The following is a 21,012-nucleotide window of genomic DNA, read 5'->3' as shown; positions in this document are numbered from 1 at the left end:
GGTTAATCTTCAGGTTAATAGCCACATGAAATGAGGTTAATCTTTAGGTTAATAGCATTTTGATCCCGTCCGGTGCCAGCATTTAGAGCCCCACTGCCGGGAGGAAATAATCTTTATTCCTCCCTGCAGCATGTGTTTCAGTCACTAGGAGGTAGCGCCAGTGCCCTGTGTTTAGGGAGCGTCTGTTGTCAGTCAGCACTAGGGGCGCAGGTTACAGACTCCTCTTTCTATACACAGAGTGGTAAGGCTAGTTTCACATTTGTGTTTGGAGGCACAGCGGATGCTCGCTGTGAAGCTCTGCCCCCTGCCGCGCCTCCTCCAGTTAGCTCCGCCTATGGGCGCATGCCGTTGCATGCGGCCTGCGTACCCTATCTTTAGCATTGGGTACGCAGGCCGTGCGCAGGTATGCTTTTGCCGCCGCATGCACCCTTTTGATGGTGCGGCGAGCGCACCAAAATGCAACACGTTGCGTTAGGCGCAGGTCGCAGCACCGTCAAAAGGACACATGCGGCTGCAAAAGCATACCTGGGAACGGCCTGTGTACCCAATGCTAAAGATAGGGTACGCAGGCCGCATGCAGCGCTATGAGCCCATAGGCGGAGCTGACCGGAGGAGGCGCGGCAGGGGGCGGAGCTTCACGGCGAGCGTCCACTGCGCCTCCAAATGCAAATGTGAAACCAGCCTAACTGAACCCATGTTGGCGCAACCCCCGTGACTAAAACCAGAATGCTGCCAGGAGCGATAAAGTTAATTTTCTTCCAGCAGAGGGGCTCTAAGTGCAGGCTCCGGGCAGGTTCAGAATGCTATTAATCTGCAGATTAAGCCCATATTTGCAAGTTAATAGTGTTTTTTTCATGTGATAGTTTCTTTTTAAATGCCACTGTCAGAGATTGACACATGGACCCAACCTCTGACATACTTTTAAAAAACATCATGAAGGGGTTAAATATAGTAACTGAGAAGGTCAAGTTGTTACAGACGCAGGGATACCAATGATGTGAAATTTTCTTTTCTTTTTATATTTCTACTAGATTGAGGCCCGATGCGGGCGGGTGATAATGTCACGATGAGGGCAGGCTTTGCAGGGCTGAGAATCCCCCACCCTCCATGTGCTCACCCAGCTATCCACTCTCTCTCTCTCCCCATGTGCTGACTTCTCCCGTCTGTGCTATCTTCTTTGACCTGTCTACTCCATGTGCTATCCCCCTTGTCTGCTGTCTCTCTCCTTCCTGTGCTGTGTTCTCCTTTCATGTGCTGTCCCGTTTGAGCTGTCTCCCCACTGTGCTGTCTGTCTCACCCCTGTGCGCTTTCTCTCTCCCCCCATCTGCTGTCTTCTCCTGTCATGTTATCTCTTGTTTGACCTGTGTACCCCATCACTAATCAACCAGTGCACAGCATGTCAGGAGGAGTTTCTATTTAAAGGGAATCTGTCACCCTTTTTTGAGATATCATATAATGATATCATTCAATTGTGTGTCACATAAGGATTCTCTTAGTACTTTTGCTTCCCCTTGACCCTGCACCTTTCATGCATAAATACCTTGTTTATATCGGTTCAGATGTATGTAAACTGCCACGGTCCGGTCCGATGGGCGGGGCTTATTCAACTGCTCCCCCCTCCCTGTCTTGCTCTATGCATTTTTTCTTGTGTAGAGCAAGACAGGGAGGGGGGGGAGCAGTTGAATAAGCCCCGCCCATCGGACCGGACAGCGGCAGTTTACATACATCTGAAACGATATAAACAAGGTATTTATGCATGAAAGGTGCGGGGTCAGGGGGAAGCAAAAGTACTAGGAGGATCCTTATGTGACACACAATTGAATGATATCATTATATGATATCTCAAAAAAGGGGTGACAGATTCCTTTTAAAGGGGTTTCTGTTGTGAGTTCATTTTCTGGTCTACCAGTTGTGAGTTCTCCTTCCAGGCTCCCTCTGGTGGTAACAGGAGGTAGTGAAGCTGATTTAATCAGTAGACATTTGCCACCTGATAAGGAGGATGACGATTGGACCTCAGGAATCTCAGACTGGATTTAAGATAGCCGACGCCCTATTCTGGTGCTGGTGTTTCCTTCTGGCTTGTCAAGTCTTGGTTCTCAGCTCTGTTCCAGTCAGCTCAAGCTAAGTTTTTCTGCTAATGTTCACACTTGATTTTGTTGGTCTATTCAGTTTTTTGTGTGGTCAGCCACCCCCGGCTGGGGCTGTGCTGAATTTCCACTCTTACATATCTGTATTTGCCAATTTGCTTTTTGTCCCTTATTTAATTGGCCTCTTTTTGCTCTGCCTCAGAATATTTCAGAGTGCTGATATAGTGGGAGAAGTCTAGTGACTTCAGGGTTAATTTTGTTATCAGAAGTGTTGGACATTATTTTTGTAGCGTTTTTGGCAGATTGCAGACAGTGTCTTTCCTTTCCTATCCTTTCTAGTTAGTTTGGGCCCCATCGTTTGCTCATCCTATTTTCCTGCCTATGTTTGTGTTTTCATCTTGTTTCACCGTCAATACATGTGTAGGGGCTGTCTATTCCTTTGGGGTCTGCTCTGGGGCAGTTAGTTTTCCCCTTTTCTTGCTTTAGGCTTATTTAGTCCTCCGGCCGTGATGAGGCGTCTAGGTTCATCGTAGGTACGCTCCACGGCTGCTGCTAGTTGTGTGGTTAGGATCAGGGATCTGCAATCTGCATAGTTACCAACCTCTCTGGTTTTCTGGGGCTTAGCTTGTTTAGGTTTTTCCTCCACGGTGACACATTCATAACAGAAATACCAGCCATGACGCAGAATCTAGGGTACTCAAAAGCAGGGAAAAGTTGTTAAAAAAGGAAAAAAAAAGTGTCAGAATTTTTTTTTTTAATGTATTTTTTCCTCTTTTTCTCTGGGGCCGTAGGAGGATTTTTTTTTTCCCAAATGGAGATTAAGCAATTGTCTGATCGTGTGGAGCAACTTGCTGCTGAAGTGCAGGGAATTTCCACCTACCTCATTCAGTCACATGCTGCTGAACCTAAGATCCCTACTCCTGATGTGTTTTCTGGGGATCGGTCTAAATTTCTGAATTTTAAGAATAATTGTAAATTATTTCTTGCCTTGAAGCCTAACTCATCGGGGAGCTCTGCGCAGCAGGTTAGAATTGTCATCTCCTTGCTGCGTGGCGATCCCCAGGATTGGGCTTTTTCTCTGACACCTGAAAATCCTATTCTGACTAATGTGGAAATATTTTTTCAAGCCTTGGGGTTGTTGTATGATGAACCTAATGCTGTTGATCAAGCTGAGAGAACCCTGTTGACATTAAACCAGGGTCAGGATTCTGCAGAGTCATACTGTCAAAAATTTCGAAAGTGGGCGGTCCTTACTACATGGAATGATAGTGCGTTGGCAGCTCTCTTTCGGAAGGGTTTATCAGAGACCGTAAAAGATGTTATGGTGGGATTTCCTGTTCCCTCTGGTCTGGATGATTCTATGTCATTAGCCATTCAAGTTGATTGGCGTTTACGTGAACGTAAAACTACACGGGAGGCGCTGCCACCTTTTGAACAAACGTCTGAACCTATGCAATGTGATGGGGTTTTGTCTAGGGCACAACGTCAGGAGTTTAGAAGGCGTAATAAGCTGTGTTTTTTCTGTGGAGACGCCTCTCAGACTATTTCTGTCTGCCCTAAACGAGAGAAACGTTTTGCACACACATTTGCTGTGGGCAGGGTACAACCTAAGTTCCTTTTGGCAATTACTCTGATCTGCTCCTTATCCACATTTTCCACTAAGGCTTTTGTGGATTCAGGAGCAGCTTTGAATCTGATGGATTTGGACTTTGCTAAACGTTGTGGTTTTTCTATGACGCCTCTGCGGACGCCTATTCCTTTGAGGGGTATTGATGCTACTCCTTTGGCGGAGAATAAACCTCAGTTTTGGACCCAGGAGATAATGCGAGTTGCCCCAGACCACCAAGAAAATTGTAAATTTTTGGTGTTGCATAATTTGCATGATACTATTGTTCTGGGTTTTCCCTGGTTGCAAACTCATAATCCAGTTTTGGATTGGAAATCTGGGTCTGTGGTGAGTTGGGGTTGTCAGTGTGATCTTAGGGACGCTCCTGTTTCCTCCACCTCTCCTCAGTCTCATGATATTCCTGATTATCTGGCCGATTTTTCTGATGTATTTAGTGAGAGTAAGTCTGCGTCTTTGCCTCCTCATAGGAGTTATGACTGTGCAATTGAGTTGATGCCTGGGTGTAAATTTCCCAAGGGTCGGCTTTTCAACTTATCAGTACCCGAACATGATGCTATGCGATCCTATATTAAGGAGTCGATGGAGAAGGGTCATATTAGACCATCCTCATCACCTTTAGGTGCTGTTTTTTCTTCTGTGGCCAAGAAAGATGGTTCATTAAGACCGTGTATTGATTATCGTTCCCTTAACAAGATGACGGTTAAATATCAGTACCCGTTACCTCTGATGTCTGATTTATTCTCCAGAGTTAAGAGTGCCTGCTGGTTTACTAAGCTTGACCTCAGGGGGGTGTATAATCTTATTCGCATCAAGCACGGGGATGAATGGAAGATGGCGTTTAATACTCCGGAGGGACATTTTGAGTACCTGGTGATGCCTTTTAGGCTCACTAATGCCCCTTCTGTCTTCCTGTCCTTTATGAATGATATTTTCCGTGACTTTGTGGATAAGTTTTTGATCATCTATCTGGATGATATTCTGATCTTTTCTAGTGATTGGGATTCTCATGTGGAACACGTCCGGACTGTGTTCCGGATTTTGAGGGAGAATTCCCTGTTTGTTATGGGATCGAAATGCCTTTTTGGTGTACAGAGGATTTCATTTTTGGGATTTATCTTGTCTCCGTCGACTATTGAAATGGACCCGGCCAAGGTACAGGCCATTTATGATTGGGGTCAGCCTACTTCTTTGAAGGCGCTCCAGAAGTTTTTGGGTTTTGCTAATTTCTATCGTAAATTTATAGGTAATTTTTCTGGTATTGTCAAACCACTGACTGATCTGACCAAGAAGGGCGCTGATGTGCTGAATTGGTCTCCTGAGGCTGTCTCAGCATTTCAGGAGCTTAAGCGGAGATTTACTTCAGCTCCAGTTTTACGGCAACCTAATGTCTCACTTCCATTTCAGGTGGAGGTAGATGCTTCTGAGATTGGTGCAGGAGCTGTTTGGTCCCAAAAAGACCCTGTGACTTCTAAGATGAATCCCTGTGCCTTCTTTTCTCGAAAGTTCTCCCCATCTGAATGCAACTATGATGTGGGGAATCGGGAATTGTTGGCCATGAAATGGGCATTTGAGGAGTGGAGACATTGGTTGGAGGGAGCTAGACATCAAGTTGTGGTCCTCACTGATCACAAAAATTTGATTTATCTGGAGTCGGCCAAACGCTTGAATCCTAGACAGGTTAGATGGGCCTTGTTTTTCACGCGTTTTAATTTTGTGGTCTCTTTTCTTCCGGGCACTAAGAATGTTAAGGCAGACGCCCTTTCTAGGAGTTTCTTTGACGATTCTCTTAATGAGACCGAGCCTACTACCATCCTAGGTGAGGGGGTAGTTCTTTCTGCCATTTCGCCCGATTTTAGACGCGCCCAGGAGAAATTTCAGGAGGATAAACCTGAGCGTTGCCCTATGGGAAAATTGTATGTTCCTGACCAGTGGAGAAAGATAGTGATGTCTTAAATTCATTGCTCCGCATTGGCTGGTCATCCAGGTATTTTTGGTACCAGAGATTTGGTGAGTCGGTCTTTTTGGTGGCCGGCCTTATCTCGTGATGTCAGGAATTTTGTACAGTCCTGTGGGACTTGTTCTCGGTCTAAACCTTGTTCTCGTTCTAGTGGGTTGCTGATGCCCCCATCTTGTACCACTCCCAAAGCTGCCATCTTCCGCTGAGTTGGTGCACTTGTTTTTGCAACAGGTGGTTCGGTTGCATGGGATTCCTGAGAACATTGTGTCCGACAGAGGAGTCCAGTTTGTTTCCAGATTTTGGAGAGCCTTTTGTTCCAATCTGGGAATTCAGTTGTCCTCCTCCGCGTTTCATTCCCAGACCAATGGACAGACTGAGAGAACAAACCAGACCTTGGAGTCTTATTTAAGATGTTTTATATCTGCTGATCAGGATGATTGGGTCTCATTTTTGCCCATGGCCGAATTCGCGCTGAATAACAGAGCTAGTTCTGCCACTTTGATGTCACCCTTTTTCTGTAACTTTGGGTTTCATCCTCGATTCTCTTCAGGGCAAGTGGAATCTTTGTCCTGCCCAGGTGTGGACACTGTGGTTGAGAGAATGTAGCAGATATGGGACCTAGTGGTGGATAAGTTGTCACTCTCTCAGGAAAAGGCCCAGCGATTTTCCAACCGTCATAGGACCATTGGTCTCCGGTTTAAAGTGGGTGATATGGTTTGGTTGTCGTCTAAGAATATTCCTATGAAGGTTGCATCTCCAAAATTTAAGCCAAGATTTATTGGACCTTATAAGATTTTGGAGTTTCTTAATCCTGTTTCTTTTCGATTGGCTCTTCCAGTTACGTGCAAGATCCATAACGTATTTCACAAATCTCTGTTGAAGAGGTTTGTTGAGCTAGTGGTTCCTATGGCAGAACCTCCTGACCCTGTGTTGGTTGAAGGCAATGTGGAATATGAGGTAGAGAAAATATTGGATTCTCGTTTGGTTAGACGGAGACTCCAGTATTTGGTCAAATGGAAGGGTTATGGCCAGGAGGATAATTCTTGGGTCTCTGCCTCTGATATTCATGCCAATAGATTGGTTCGTGCTTTTCACTGGGCCCATCCTGATCGGCCTGGTGGCGTGGATGAGGGTTCGGTGACCCCTCCTCAATGGGGGGTACTGTTGTGAGTTCATTTTCTGGTCTACAGTTGTGAATTCTCCCTCCAGGCTCCCTCTGGTGGTAACAGGAGGTAGTGAGGCTGATTTAATCAGTAGAGATTTGCCACCTGATAAGGAGGATGACGATTGGACCTCAGGAATCTCAGACTGTATTTAAGACAGCCGACGCCCTATTCTGGTGCTGGTGATTCCTTCTGGCTTGTCAAGTCTGTTCTCAGCTCTGTTCCAGTCAGCTCAAGCTAAGTTTTTCTGCTAATGTTCACACTTGATTTTGTTGGTCTATTCAGTTTTTTGTGTGGTCAGCCACCCCCGGCTGGGGCTGTGCTGAATTTCCACTCTTACTTATCTGTATTTGCCAATTTGCTTTTTGTCCCTTATTAGATTGGCCTCTTTTTGCTCTGCCTCAGAATATTTCAGAGTGCTGATATAGTGGGAGAAGTCTAGTGACTTCAGGGTTAATTTTGTTATCAGAAGTGTTGGACATTATTTTTGTAGGGTTTTTGGCAGATTGCAGACAGTGTCTTTCCTTTCCTATCCTTTCTAGTTGGTTTGGGCCCCATCGTTTGCCCAGCCTATTTTCCTGCCTATGTTTGTGTTTTCATCTTGTTTCACCGTCAATACATGTGTAGGGGCTGTCTATTCCTTTGGGGTCTGCTCTGGGGCAGTTAGTTTTCCCCTTTTCTTGCTTTAGGCTTATTTAGTCCTCCGGCCGTGACGAGGCATCTAGGTTCATCGTAGGTACGCTCCACGGCTGCTGCTAGTTGTGTGGTTAGGATCAGGGATCTGCAATCTGCATAGTTACCAACCTCTCTGGTTTTCTGGGGCTTAGCTTGTTTAGGTTTTTCCTCCACGGTGACACATTCATAACAGGTTTCCCCACGAACGAAAGTTCATTTTAAAAATGGTCTGTGTCTGACCATGTACAGAACATACCACAGCTCCTGGGCAGGGGAGGAAGCAAAAGACAATACTGACATTACAGCAGGAGATCGCAGATGATACAATTTTTGAGGTAAAATATTGTTTAAAACAGCCAGTGAAATATTTTACCTCACAAAAAAAATCCTCTGTGATCCCCTGTTGTAATGTCAGTATTGTCTTTTGCTCCCTCCCCTGCCCAGGAGATGTGGTATGCTCCGTACACGGTCAGACACAGACAATTTTTAAAATGAACTTTCATTCGTGGGAAAACCCCTTTAATGTGACCGGCTTCTTCTGCCTGTAGTCGCGCATCTGCCGCCGGGATCAGTCGAATGATCCACTGCGCCTGCGCGTAAGTCGCCGCAGGCGCAGTAAATCAGACTGCCGCCACCTTTGTGAAGACAGATAGCGGCGGTCACATTAAAACTGTGCATGCGCTCCTCCTGTGTGTATGTGTGTGGTGCGACGGTGTTCCGCTGGTGGTACCGCGCAAGAGGCTGGTACCACCAGCAGTTTTCATATTGAGACACCCACCACTTGGATGTCCCAATATGGCGGTCGGTGAACTTCCGCCGCTTGGAGTTCTGGGATCTGGACACTTCTGGACGGAACAAGATGTGAAGACATTACAAGGTAATTATATATATAGACAATATAAAACATTAAAGGGAAAAAGGTTTTTTGTGTTTGATTGTTTTTTATATATTTTAAACATTTTCTTTTTATTTCACTCTTTATTTTAGCCCCACTAAGGAACTTGAATTTCAGTGAGCTTGATCGCTCATATAATGATTGCAGTGCAATACTTCCACAAAACAATGATAGCTAGTCTAATAGGCATAGTAACATGCAGCCAAGGGTCCATTGTTAGCAGGGATGGGCCCACGGGTTACAAAAGGGAGCCCACTCCCTCTGGCTGATTGCCTAGATTCAGCGATCACTGTTGACCGCAGCATGTAGAGTTACACTGCCAGGATTGGCATTAGCACTAATCCCGGCAGAAGCAGGACTAAGTAATTTAGTCTCACTCCTGTTACTAATCTCCAGGGTGCACTTATAGCACCCAAAAGGTCAGCCTGACAAAAATGTATGTCACATAGCCTGCACTAGCACCCTGGCTGCTACAGATATACAGCTCCGGCAAAAATTAAGAGACCACTGCACAGTTTTATAAAAATCAGCGTCTCTACATGTCTGACAGCCATTCCATTCCAGTGTCAGTTCAATTCCAACTAGAGTACACCTCATTCTACTTAATGTGCTTCTGATTAGGTGATCACCTGAACCAAATCTCATTTAACGAAGGAAAGTATTAAAAAATCCTGCTGTGGTGTTCACAATCCTCTTGCAATAGGACAAGCTGGATGGCAAAACAAGTGCTAGCAATATTCCAAAAGTAATAGGAATGAAAAAATAACTTTTAATCATGCTAAACGAGTTGAAAAGTCTTGAGTAAGGAAAAGAAGGGCTCAATTCTGGCTTTACTAGCAGAGAGATACAGTGAGCGTCATGTTACCTCTACAATTTTTTAAGACGGCAGTCCATTTCAACTAGCTCAAAGAGCAGACATTGGGGACAACAAAGCTACAGACCGGCAGAGGGCGAAAACGACTCTCCACTGACTGGGATGACCGTCATCTTATTCGAATGTCACTCAGCAACCGCAGGATGACATCAAGTGACCTACAAAAGGAATGGCAAACGGCAGCTGGGGTGAAGTGCACGGCAAGAACAGTTCGTAACAGGCTCCTAGTCGTCAGGGTTCAAGTCATATAAAGGTAGAAAAAAACCTTTCATCAATGAGAAGCAAAAGAGAGCCAGGCTGTAGTGTGCCAAAGACCATAAGGATTGGACCATAGAGGACTGGAGAAAGGTAATCTTCTCTGATTAGTCTAATTTTCAGCTTTGCCCAACACCTGGTCGTCTAATGGTTAGATGGAGACCTGGAGAGGCGTACAAGGCACAGTATCTTGCACCCACTGTGAAATTTGGTGGAGGATCAGTGATGATCTGGGGATGCTTCAAGAAGGCTGGAATTGGGCAGGTTAATCTTTGCGAAGGACGTATGAATCAAGCCACATACAAGGTTATCCTGAAAAACACTTGATTCCTTATGCACAGGCAATGTAACCCAGCTCTGAGGACTGTGTTTTCCAGCAGGACAATGCACCATGTCACACAGCTAGATCACTCAATGTGTGGATGAAGGACCACCACATCAAATTCCTGTCATGACCAACCCAGGTTCCAGACTTGAACCCCATTGAAAATCTCTGGAATGTAATCAAGAGGAAGATGGATAGTCACAAGCCATCAAACAAAGAACAACTGCTTAAATTTTTGTACCACTAGTGGCATAAGGTCACCCAAAAGCAGTCTGAAAGACTGGTGGAAAGCATGCCAAGACGCATGAAAGCTGTGATTAAATATCACGGCTATTCCACAAAATATTGATTTCTGAACTCTTCCAGATTTATCCCCTTTCTGCCATATGACGTACTATCCCGTCCATGTGCCCTGGGACTTAATTCCCAGGGATGGGATAGTACGTCATAGTGATCAGCAGCGCCCACGTGCACTCAGGACAAATTGCAGAACAACTTTTAGGGTCCAATTTCTCCTGTTACCCTTAGGAAAATAAAAAATTGGGGTCAAAAATATAATTTTTGTGGAAAAAAATATGATTTTTTTATTTTCACGCCCGGGCGTTATAAACTTCTGTGAAGCACTTGGGGGTTCAAAGTGCTCACCACACATCTAGATAAGTTCCGTGGGGGTCTAGTTTCCAAAATGGGGTCACTTGTGGGGGGTTTCCACTGTTTAGGTACATCAGGGGCTCTCCAAAGGCAACATGACACCCGCAGACCATTCCTTCAAAGTCTGCATTCCAAAACGTCTCTACTTCGCTTCCGAGCCCCGATGTGTCCCCATACAGTAGTTTTCTCCCACATATGGGGTATCAGCGTACTCAGGACAAATTGGACGACAACTTTTGGGGTCCAATTTCTCCTGTTACCCTTGGGAAAATAAAAAAATTGGGGACTAAAAGATCATGTTTGTGGAAAAAATATGCTTTTTTTTTTTTCATGCCCGGGCGTTATAAACTTCTATGAAGCACTGGGGGGTTCAAAGTGCTCAACACACATCTAGATAAGTTTCTTAGGGGGTCTAGTTTCCAAAATGGGGTCATTTGTGGGGGGTTTCCACTGTTTAGGTACATCAGGGGCTCTCCAAAGGCAACATGACACCCGCAGACCATTCCATCAAAGTCTGCATTCCAAAACGTCACTACTTCCCTTCCGAGCCCTGACGTGTGCCCATACAGTAGTTTTCTCCCACATATGGGGTATCAGCGTACTCAGGACAAATTGGACAACAACTGTTGGGGTCCAATTTCTCCTGTTAACATTGGGAAAATAAAAAAATTGGGGACTAAAAGATCATGTCTGTGGAAAAAATCTGATTTTTTTATTTTCACGCCCGGGCATTATAAACTTCTGTGAAACCCTTGGGGGTTCAAAGTGCTCACCACACACCTAGATAAGTTCCTTGGGGGGGGGTCTAGTTTCCAAAATGGTGTCATCTGTGGGGGGTTTCCACTGTTTAGGTACATCAGGGGCTTTCCAAATGCGGCATGGCGTCCAATCCCAATTCCAGCCAAAAAAGTCAAATGGCGCTGCTTCCCTTCTGAGCTCTGTCATGCGCCCAAATAGTGGTTTACCCCCACATATGGGGTATCAGCGTACTCAGGATAAATTGCGCAATAACTTTTGGGGTCCTGTTACCCTTGGAAAAATAAAAATTGAGGGCGAAAAGATCATTTTTATGGAAAAAATATGATCTTTTAATTGTACGTTATAAACTTCTGTGAAGTCCTTGGGGGTTCAAAGTTCTCACCACACACCTAGATAAGTTCCTTGGGGGGTCTAGTTTCCAAAATGGTGTCATTTGTGGGGGGTTTCCACCATTTTGGTACATCAGGGGTTTTCCAAATGCGACATGGCGTCCGATCTGAATTCCAGCCAATTTTGCATTGAAAAAGTCAAACGGCGCTCCTTCTCTTCTGAGCTCTGCCATGCGCTGAAACAGTGGTTCCCCCCCACATATCAGGTATCAGCGTACTCAGGACAAATTGCACAATAACTTTTGCAGTCCAATTTCTCCTGTTACCCTTGGTAAAATAAAAAAAATTGAACCTGAAGTATTTTTTTTTGTGAAAAAAAGTTAAATGTTCATTTTTTTTTTTAAATATTCAAAAAATTCCTGTGACGCACCTAAAGGGTTAATAAACTTCTTGAATGTGGTTTTGAGCACTTAAGGGGTGCAGTTTTTAGAATGGTGTCACTTTTGGGTATTTTCTATCATATAGACCCCGCAAAGTGGCTTCAAATGTGAGGTGGTCCGTAAAAATAAAATGGTGTTGCAAAAGTGAGAAATCGCTGGTCAATTTTTAACCCTTATAACTTCCTAACAAAATTTTGGTTCCAAAATTGTGCTGATGTAAAGTAAACATGTGGGAAATGTTACTTATCAAGTTTTTTGCGTGATGTATCTCTGTGATTTAAGGGCATAAAAATTCAAAGTTGGAAAATTGTGAAATTTTAAAAATTTTCGCCAAATTTCCATTTTTTTCACAAATAAACGCAAGTTACTTGAATGAAATTTTACCACTAACATGAAGTACAATGTGTCACAAGAAAACAGTGCCAGAATCACCGGGATCCATGGAAGCATTCGAGAGTTATTACCTCATAAAGGGACAGTGGTCAGAATTGTAAAAATTTGGGGGGGTCTAGTTTCCAAAATGGGGTTACTTGTGGGGGATTTCCACTGTTTAGGTGCGTCAGAGGCTTGCCAAACGTGACATGGCGTCCGATCTGAATTCCAGCCAATTTTGCATTGAAAAAGTCAAACGGCGCCCCTTCCCTTCTGAGCTCTACCATGCGCCGAAACAGTGGTTCCCCCCACATATCAGGTATCAGCGTACTCAGGACAAATTGCACAATAACTTTTGCAGTCAAATTTCTCCTGTTACCCTTGGTAAAATAAAAAAAATTGGACCTGAAGTAATTTTTTTGTGAAAAAAGTTAAATGTTCATTTTTTTTTCAAAAATTCCTGTGAAGCACTTGAAGAGTTAGTAAACTTCTTGAATGTGGTTTTGAGCACCTTGAGGGGTGCAGTTTTTAGAATGGTGTCACTTTTGGGTATTTTCTATCATATAGACTTCAAATGTGATGTGGTCCGTAAAAATAAAATGGTGTTGCAAAAAAGAGAAATCGCTGGTCAACTTTTAACCCTTATAACTTCCTAACGAAAAAAAACTTTTGGTTCCAAAATTGTGCTGATGTAAAGTAAACATATGTGAAATGTTATTTATTAAGTTTTTTGTGTGCCACATCTTTGTGATTTAAGGGCATAAGAATTCAAAGTTGGAAAATTGCGAAATTTTCAAAATTTTGGACAAATTTCTGCTTTTTTCACAAATAAACGCAAGTTATTTGAATGAAATTTTACCACTAACATGAAGTACAATATGTCACGAGAAAACAATGTCAGAATCAGTGGGATCCATGGAAGCGTTTCAGAGTTATTACCTCATAAAGGGACAGTGGTCAGAATTGTAAAAATTGGCCCGGTCATGAACGTGCAAACCACCCTTGGGGGTTAAGGGGTTAAAACATTAGTACTGTTGTTTTCTGCATTTTTTTGTTATGTTGACCATTTCTCATTTTCTGAAAATAAATACAAAATTTAGTGCTTGGAAATTCAGAGACCTGTTTCAGTAGTTTACAGAATAAAACAGCAATTTACATTTTATTCAAAAATATACCTATAAAGAGAAAAATCAGACAAATTGAAAATTTTGCAGTGGTCTCTCAATTTTTGCCAAAGCTGTATATAATCAGTTAGTAAAATTCTCCTGCTTTGTTTTCTCCTTGCCCATGTTCATTCACCTGTGGCTCCAGTTAGTTTTCCAACCACTTGCCCTTGCCATTCCTCCATAAATTACCTTTATAATGTGTTGCTGAGGTCTTTTCTGTCACTCACTCTCCTTACTAATTCTTGACTTGATGCTATCACATGTACCTTGCTTGTACCAAGTACTGCTTACCATATGGTAGAGAGAGTCACAGATACCACGCAAGAAGGTGCCACATTAGAGCACCTTAAAAAGTGGTCATCCACAGTGGACAACCCCTATCCTTAAGACTTTTTAGATAAGAGGATTCTGCATCATTGGACCTCCATTTAGAAGACAGGGCAGAAAGCCACTAAAGATTATCTCCCATTCTGCTGGACTCCACAGGCCATCTTTAGCAATAACGTAGACAATCAGAGATCGTCCATACTAGATGCTGAAGCAGGAAAAAAAGCAAAATTTATCACACACCTGAACTGATGTTTGATGCAACTTCTTCTTTCTTAATTTTGATGCAGGATTTAATTTCTTCAGAATTAATAATTTTCAGACCACTAACATCATTGTCCTAGGAGACAGAATAAGCAAGATCATGATGATCATGAAGACCTTATCCTCTTTTGATAAGAAATTACAATGGAACGGCTACATTTTATGGTACAATGTAATTACGGTATGTCATTGGTTAAAAAACAAAACAACAAAGCCATTATACAAGTCACACTGCCCCCTGAGCCAGGCATTCATTCTACCTACAGGAAATATGGAATATACATGTAAGTTAATGTATTCATTTATGAGACATTACATAGAGTGCCTTGAAAAAGTATTCATACTCCGTGAACGTTCCCAAATTTTTTTATGTTACTGTCACGCTGCAGCACTGCAGAGTAACACAAACTCCACTAGATGGCAGCAGAGTGTTGAGAGAGCTGAAATCCTGCTCAGAGCAGACCAGCAGAACTGCAGCGACGCTACCACCAGATGACCGCAGAATAGTCAGAAAAGCCGGGTCGATACCAGAGAGTTGCATAGTACACAGGGGAATCACAAACACAGAGTCAGAGGAGCGCCAAAAAGGTCAGTGCCGGTTCGTAGCAGAAGTATCAGAGGGAAAAGACAGAATCAGGTCAGAGCCAAAGCAAAGTCGAGTACCGGGGAAAGTTGAAAACACAGGGACACACAGAGATGGGACGGGTAGGAAAGGAGTGCACAGACACAGGCAAAGTCAGCTAAACGCAGCAGGACAAATTAGGGGTTCACCACAGCCAGTTACACATGCCAAAGGAAGGAAATATAACTGGCACTGCCTGCAGGATGCAACGCAGAGAAATAGCCGACCCACCACCGGAACTAGGCAGAGAAAGTTAACCACTGACATGACCAGACTGGGAAAGGAGAGACAAGACCAAAACCCAGTCTGGATCATGACAGTACCCTCCTCTAAAGGGTGGGCCACCGGACCCCCAGGTTTCCCAGTATAACGTGCAAGAAAAGCCCGAACCAACGGATCAGAATGGATTGATTGCGCCGGGACCTAAGATTGATCTTCAGGACTGTAACCTCTCCAATGTACCAAATACTGAAGCGAACTGCGAACCATCTGAGAGTCGACAATACGTTCAACTGTATTCTCAGTTTGTCCATCCACAGAAACAGGAGGTGGATGGGAAGGAGATGATTGAAGAAGCGATTTATGGAACACATTGGGATACGAAGCAACGGAGGTAAGAGTAAACGAAAGGCAACTGGGTTGACAACCTCAATGATCTCGTAAGGACCAATAAACTTGAGACCCAGCTTAATGGAAGGAAGTTTCAGACGTATGTTCTTGGTAGACAACCACACTTTATCTCCTACCAGAAACTTAGGTCCTACAGATTGTCACTTACCAGCAAAATGTTTTTGTTTGCCCTGAGCCACCACAATGTTCCTCTGGACCTCCCTTCAAACCTCCCCAACCGTTGAACCGCCGAATCAGCCCCTGGGTACCCCGAATCCAGCCTGGAAAATTCACCAAAATGGGGATGAAAACCGTAGTTACAGAAAACGGAGAGGTGCCAGTGGACTGATTAACCCGATTGTTAAATGCGAACTCAGCCACGGGCAACGGGGAACAATTATCATCCTAGTAGGACGTGGCAAGACACCGCAAGATCTGTTCTAGTGACTGATTGGTCCTCTCCGTCTGACCGTTGGTCTCAGGATGGTAGGCAGAGGAGGTCAAGCTAATACCCAACGTCTTGCAAAACGCCCTCCAAGTGTTTCAGCATTAGGTAGTCCTGCCAAAGGAACAAAATGCGCATGCTGTGATTGGCTCAGCCTGTAAAAAATACGCGAGAAAAATACGACTGATGGGAGCTACCCCATAGAGAAGCATTAGTCTGTGTGCAATGCGGTTTTTTTAACGCCTCTCACTCGTCCGTATTTCTCTCTAGTGTGATGCCGGCCTTAGGGAGATAGTTACCGGGCATCCACTTACTTATAGCTCTGGCCTGTCCAGCCAGATATTATAGAAAAAAGTCTGATAACGCTACCCCACCCCGCTTTTTAGGTTTTTGCAAGGTGGACAGTCTGCGTTTGGGTCTAGTTTTCCCCCATATAAAGGACGTACTTTGGGAGTTCAAATTCGCAAAGAAGGATCTGGGTACCATCACAGCACTATGCTGAAGAGAATAAATGAGCTTAGGGAGTAATATCATCTTGATTAAGCTGATGCATCCGGCTACAGATATCGGGAGTTTACCCCAAATTGTAAATTTTATTTTGGAACCAGGCCGAAAGGTGATAGAAAAATGAACACGTGAAAAAAAAAGCGACCACCTCGCCTGTCTAGGAGTCAAACGTTTGGCAGACTCAATGTAAGACAGGTTCTTATAGTCCGTAATCACCATGATCTGATGAACAGCCCCCTACAAAAAATGGCTCCATTCTTCAAAAGCCAATTTTATGGCCAATAACTCCTGATTCCCGACATCGTAATTTCTCTCCGCAGTAGAAAAATTCTTGGAAAAAAAGGCACAAGGTCTTAAGTTAGTCAAAGTGACAGGTCCCTGAGACAGAACTGCCCCCACTCCCACCTCCGATGCGTCCACCTCTACAATGAATGGTTCAGACGGATCGGGCTGGACCAACACAGGAGCAGACATAAAACATTTTTTCAATGTAGAAAAGGCCTCAACGGTCGGAGACAACCAGTTTTTAAGATGAGCCCCCTTATGAGTGTGATCAGTGAGAGGCTTGACCACCTGAGAAAACCCCTTAACGAATTTGCGTTAATAATAGGCTAAACCCAAAAAACGATGAAGACCCTTGAGGTCTCTGGGTTGCACCCAATCAACAATGGCCTGTACCTTGCTGTGGCAATTCTTTGGAATGCACTACCCAGGTTAATACAATTAATCTCCACAGTTTTAAGCGTGCCCTAAAAATGCCTTTGCTCAGACTGGCCTATCTCCTCAACGCATTAGCCTAAATATCCCTGTGTGGTTCATTCAAAATTTTACCACAACCAGGTTCCTCGCATCATGTTCTCATATGCTTTATGCATTGAATAGCCCTCTGTGTCTGTACTGTTACATATTTAGACTGTTAACTGGTTCATGCAGCAACAGGAAAACCCGAATCTTACACTATGGCTGGACCAAACAATAAAAGCAATTGTTACCATCCACCTTTCGTGTCTCCCCTTTTTCCTTATAAATTGTAAGCTTGCGAGCAGGGCTCTCATTCCTTTTGGTATCTGTTTTGATCTATGTGTTTATTGGTATGCTGTAATGTCTATTGTCTGTAGAAGTCTCCTCTATAATGTAAAGTGCTGCGGAATATGTTGGCGCTATATATATAAAATTATTATTATTATTGTTATTATTACCTTTCCAGGGTCCATACGAAACCCATTGGCAGAAGGGATGAACCCCAGAAAGGACAGCTCTTGGACAAAAAATGAACACTTCTCAGGTTTAGCGAGCAGAGTTCTCCTGTAACCAGGGCCGGTTTTAGGCAAAGTGGGGCCCTAGGCAAAGTTTAAAATGGGCCCCCAAATGCTAACATATTGCACATCACACAGAAGAGTTCAGGCCGCTAAATGATCGACAAAATGGAGGAAGTCATTCAATACTTGTTTCCCGGTCTCTTTCCACCGTCTGAGAAAGAATGATGGGGACAGAACGATCACTAATGGATCATTAACGGTGTGTGCACACGTTGTGGTTTTTGCTGCGGATCCGCAGCGGATTTGGTCCTGCGGATCTGCAGCAGTTTCCATGTGGTTTACAGTACCATGTAAACCTATGGAAAACCAAATCCGCCGTGTACATGCTGCGGAAAATTCCGTGCAGATTTGCTGCGGTTTATTTTCCGCAGCATGTTACTTCTTTTTTGCGGAACCGCAGCTGCAGTTTACGTTCCGGGACATACAAATCAATCTCTGTCTCATCTGCACTGCCAAACTGCACTAGAACCTGCATCAAATCCGCTGTACAGATGCTAGGAATCTGCAGGAAAAATGCAAGTGTTTTACCCTGCGGTTTCTGCCAAGAGATATGGATTCTCTGCAGAAAAAGCCGCAGACTAATCCGCAACGTGTGCACACACCCTAACAGATCACCATACGGTATCATGTTATCAACAGTACATCTACAGTTTACACCCCATAGTCCTCCATATAATATAATCTGCCCCATAGTCCTCCATATAGTATAATACACTCCTCAGTCCTGCATATAGTATAATACACTTCTCATAGCCCTCCATATATTAAAATACACTGCTCAGTCCTCCATATAGTATATATACACTCCTCATAGTTCTCCATATAGTATAATGCACTGCCATAGTCACCCATGTAGTACAATTCACTTCCCTTTGCATAATGCACCCCATAGTTCTTCATATAATGTATTCCCCATAGTCCTCGATACAGTATAATGCAGCCCACATATAGTACAATGCAGCCACCCAATAGAGCATAATGCAGCCACCCCACAGAGTATAATGCAGCCTCGCCATACAATATAATGAAAACCCTCATAGAATATAATGCAGCCCCCCTCTTATAGTATAATGCAGCCACCCCTTAGAGAATAATGCAGCTACCCCAGAGTATAATGCAGCCACTCCACAGAATATAATATAACCCCCATAGAATATAATGCAGTCCCACCCCCCATATAGTACAATGCAGCCCCTCCATAGAATATATGGCAACCCACTCATAGGATATAATGCAGCCCCTTATATAGTATAATGTAGCCCCTCCACAGAATACAATGTAGCCCTCCTCATATAGTATAATGCAGCCCCCATCAAATATAATAAATATAATACAGCCCACCTCCCCATAGAATATAATGTAGCCCCCCATATTATATATAACAGCCTCCCACTATAAAATATAATATAAAATGTACCCCCCATGGTATATAACAGCCGCATAGTATATAGCCCAGCACCACATGGTATATAGCCCAGCACCACATGGTATACAGCCCAGCCCACCGTGGTATACAGCCTAGCCCACCATGGTATACAGCCCAGCCCACCATGGTATACAGCACAGCATGGTATATAGCCCACCATGGTATAATACAGCCCATCATGGTATACAGGCTGTATACCATGCTGGTCTGTATACCATGGTGGGCTGTATAATACAGCCCACCATGGTACACAGACCACCATGGTATAATACAGCCCAGCATGGTATAATACAGCCCAGCATGGTATATAGCCCCCCATAACGGTATAATACAGCCCAGCATGGTCTAGTACAGCACAGCATGGTATATAGCCCCCCAGAATGGTATAATACAGCCCAGCATGGTATATAGCCCCCCCAGAATAGTATAATACAGCCCAGCATGGTATAATACAGCCTAGCATGGTATATAGCCCCCCAGAATGGAATAATACAGCCCAGTATGGTATAATACAGCCCAGCATGGTATATAGCCCCCACCAGAATGGTATAATACAGCGAAGCATGGTATAGTATAGCCCAGCATGGTATATAGCCCTCCAGAATGGTATAATACAGCCCAGCATGGTATAATACAGCCCAGCATGGTATATAGCACCCCAAAATGGAATAATAAAGCCCAGTATGGTATAATACAGCCCAGCATGGTATATAGCCCCCCCAGAATGGTGTAATACAGCCCAGCATGGTATAATACAGCCCAGCATGGTATATAGCCCCCCCAGAATGGTGTAATACAGCCCAGCATGGTATATAGTCCCCCAGAATGGTGTAATACAGCCCAGCATGGTATATAGCCCCCCAGAATGGTATAATACGGCCCAGCATGGTATATAGCCCCCCCAGCATAGTATAATACAGCCCAGCATGGTATATAGCCCCCCCAGCATGGTATGATACAGCCCAGCATGGTATATAGCCCCCCCAGAATGGTATAATACAGCCCAGCCTGGTATATAGCCCCCCGAGAATGGTATAATACAGCCCAGCCTGGTATATAGCCCCCCCAGAATGGTGTAATACAGCCCAGAATAGTATAATACAGCCAAGCATGGTATATAGCCCCCCCAGAATGGTATAATACAGCCCAGCCTGGTATATAGCCCCCCCAGAATGATGTAATACAGCCCAGCATGGTATAATAAAGCCGAGCATGGTATATAGCCCCCCAGCATGGTATAATACAGCCCAGCATGGTATATAGCCCCCCCAGCATGGTATGATACAGCCGAGCATGGTATACAGTCCCCACAGAGTGGCCCCACAGTCCAGTACTCACACTGATTTAAAAAAAACAAAACAAAACAAAAAAAACACTCCTCACCTTCTCCTCGTGCCCGCGCTGCTCCCTACTCCTGTCTCCTCTCCTGCTCTGTCTGGCACACAGTGAGAGCGCGATGACATCATTGCGCCCCCGCTGTGTCAGAAGCAGAGCGGGGAATGATGGGAGAAGGAGCATCAGCTGACGCTCTCTCCTCCATCACTGCATCCTTCAGTGTAGCGGCGGCGGTGGGAGTCGGCGCTGGGGGCAGGCGGGCCCCCCTGCCTCACAGGGGCCCCATAGCGGCTGTGTGATGTGCCGCTGGCTGGGGGCCCCTGGAGGAGCGGGGGCCCTAGGCAGCTGCCTGGTCTGCCTGCCCTGCCCATAACGCCGGCCCTGCCTGTAACCTATGAAGAACTGTACGTAAATGAACCATATGAGATTCTTTGTCAGAAGAAAATACAAGAATGTCGTCTAGATATACCACCATAAAGCGCCCAATGAAGTCAGAAAATACATCATTAATGAAATTTTGAAAAACTGCTGGCACGTTTGTGAGATCAAAGGGCAAGACCAAATTTTTAAACAAACTCTCAGA

General features: G+C 44.4%; 1 protein-coding gene across 3 annotated transcripts in view; it reads right to left on the bottom strand.

Moving 5' to 3' along the window:
- LOC141069323 (uncharacterized) overlaps window positions 1–21,012 on the bottom strand; it is a 135,702-nt gene that overhangs the window by 1,216 nt on the left and 113,474 nt on the right. For all 3 annotated transcript variants that reach the window (XM_073558784.1, XM_073558783.1, XM_073558785.1), the window contains exon 8: window positions 14,146–14,242. In XM_073558784.1, the coding sequence (XP_073414885.1) occupies window positions 14,146–14,242 (97 nt within the window). The remainder of the gene's footprint in view (window positions 1–14,145; window positions 14,243–21,012) is intronic.

Source organism: Dendrobates tinctorius, unplaced genomic scaffold, assembly GCF_039654945.1.
Source record: "Dendrobates tinctorius isolate UK_male_01 unplaced genomic scaffold, ASM3965494v1 ptg000258l, whole genome shotgun sequence".
Lineage (NCBI taxonomy): Eukaryota > Metazoa > Chordata > Amphibia > Anura > Dendrobatidae > Dendrobates > Dendrobates tinctorius.
The sequence above is the reverse complement of the archived record's forward strand: the minus strand, read 5'-3'. Positions and strand labels throughout refer to the sequence as shown.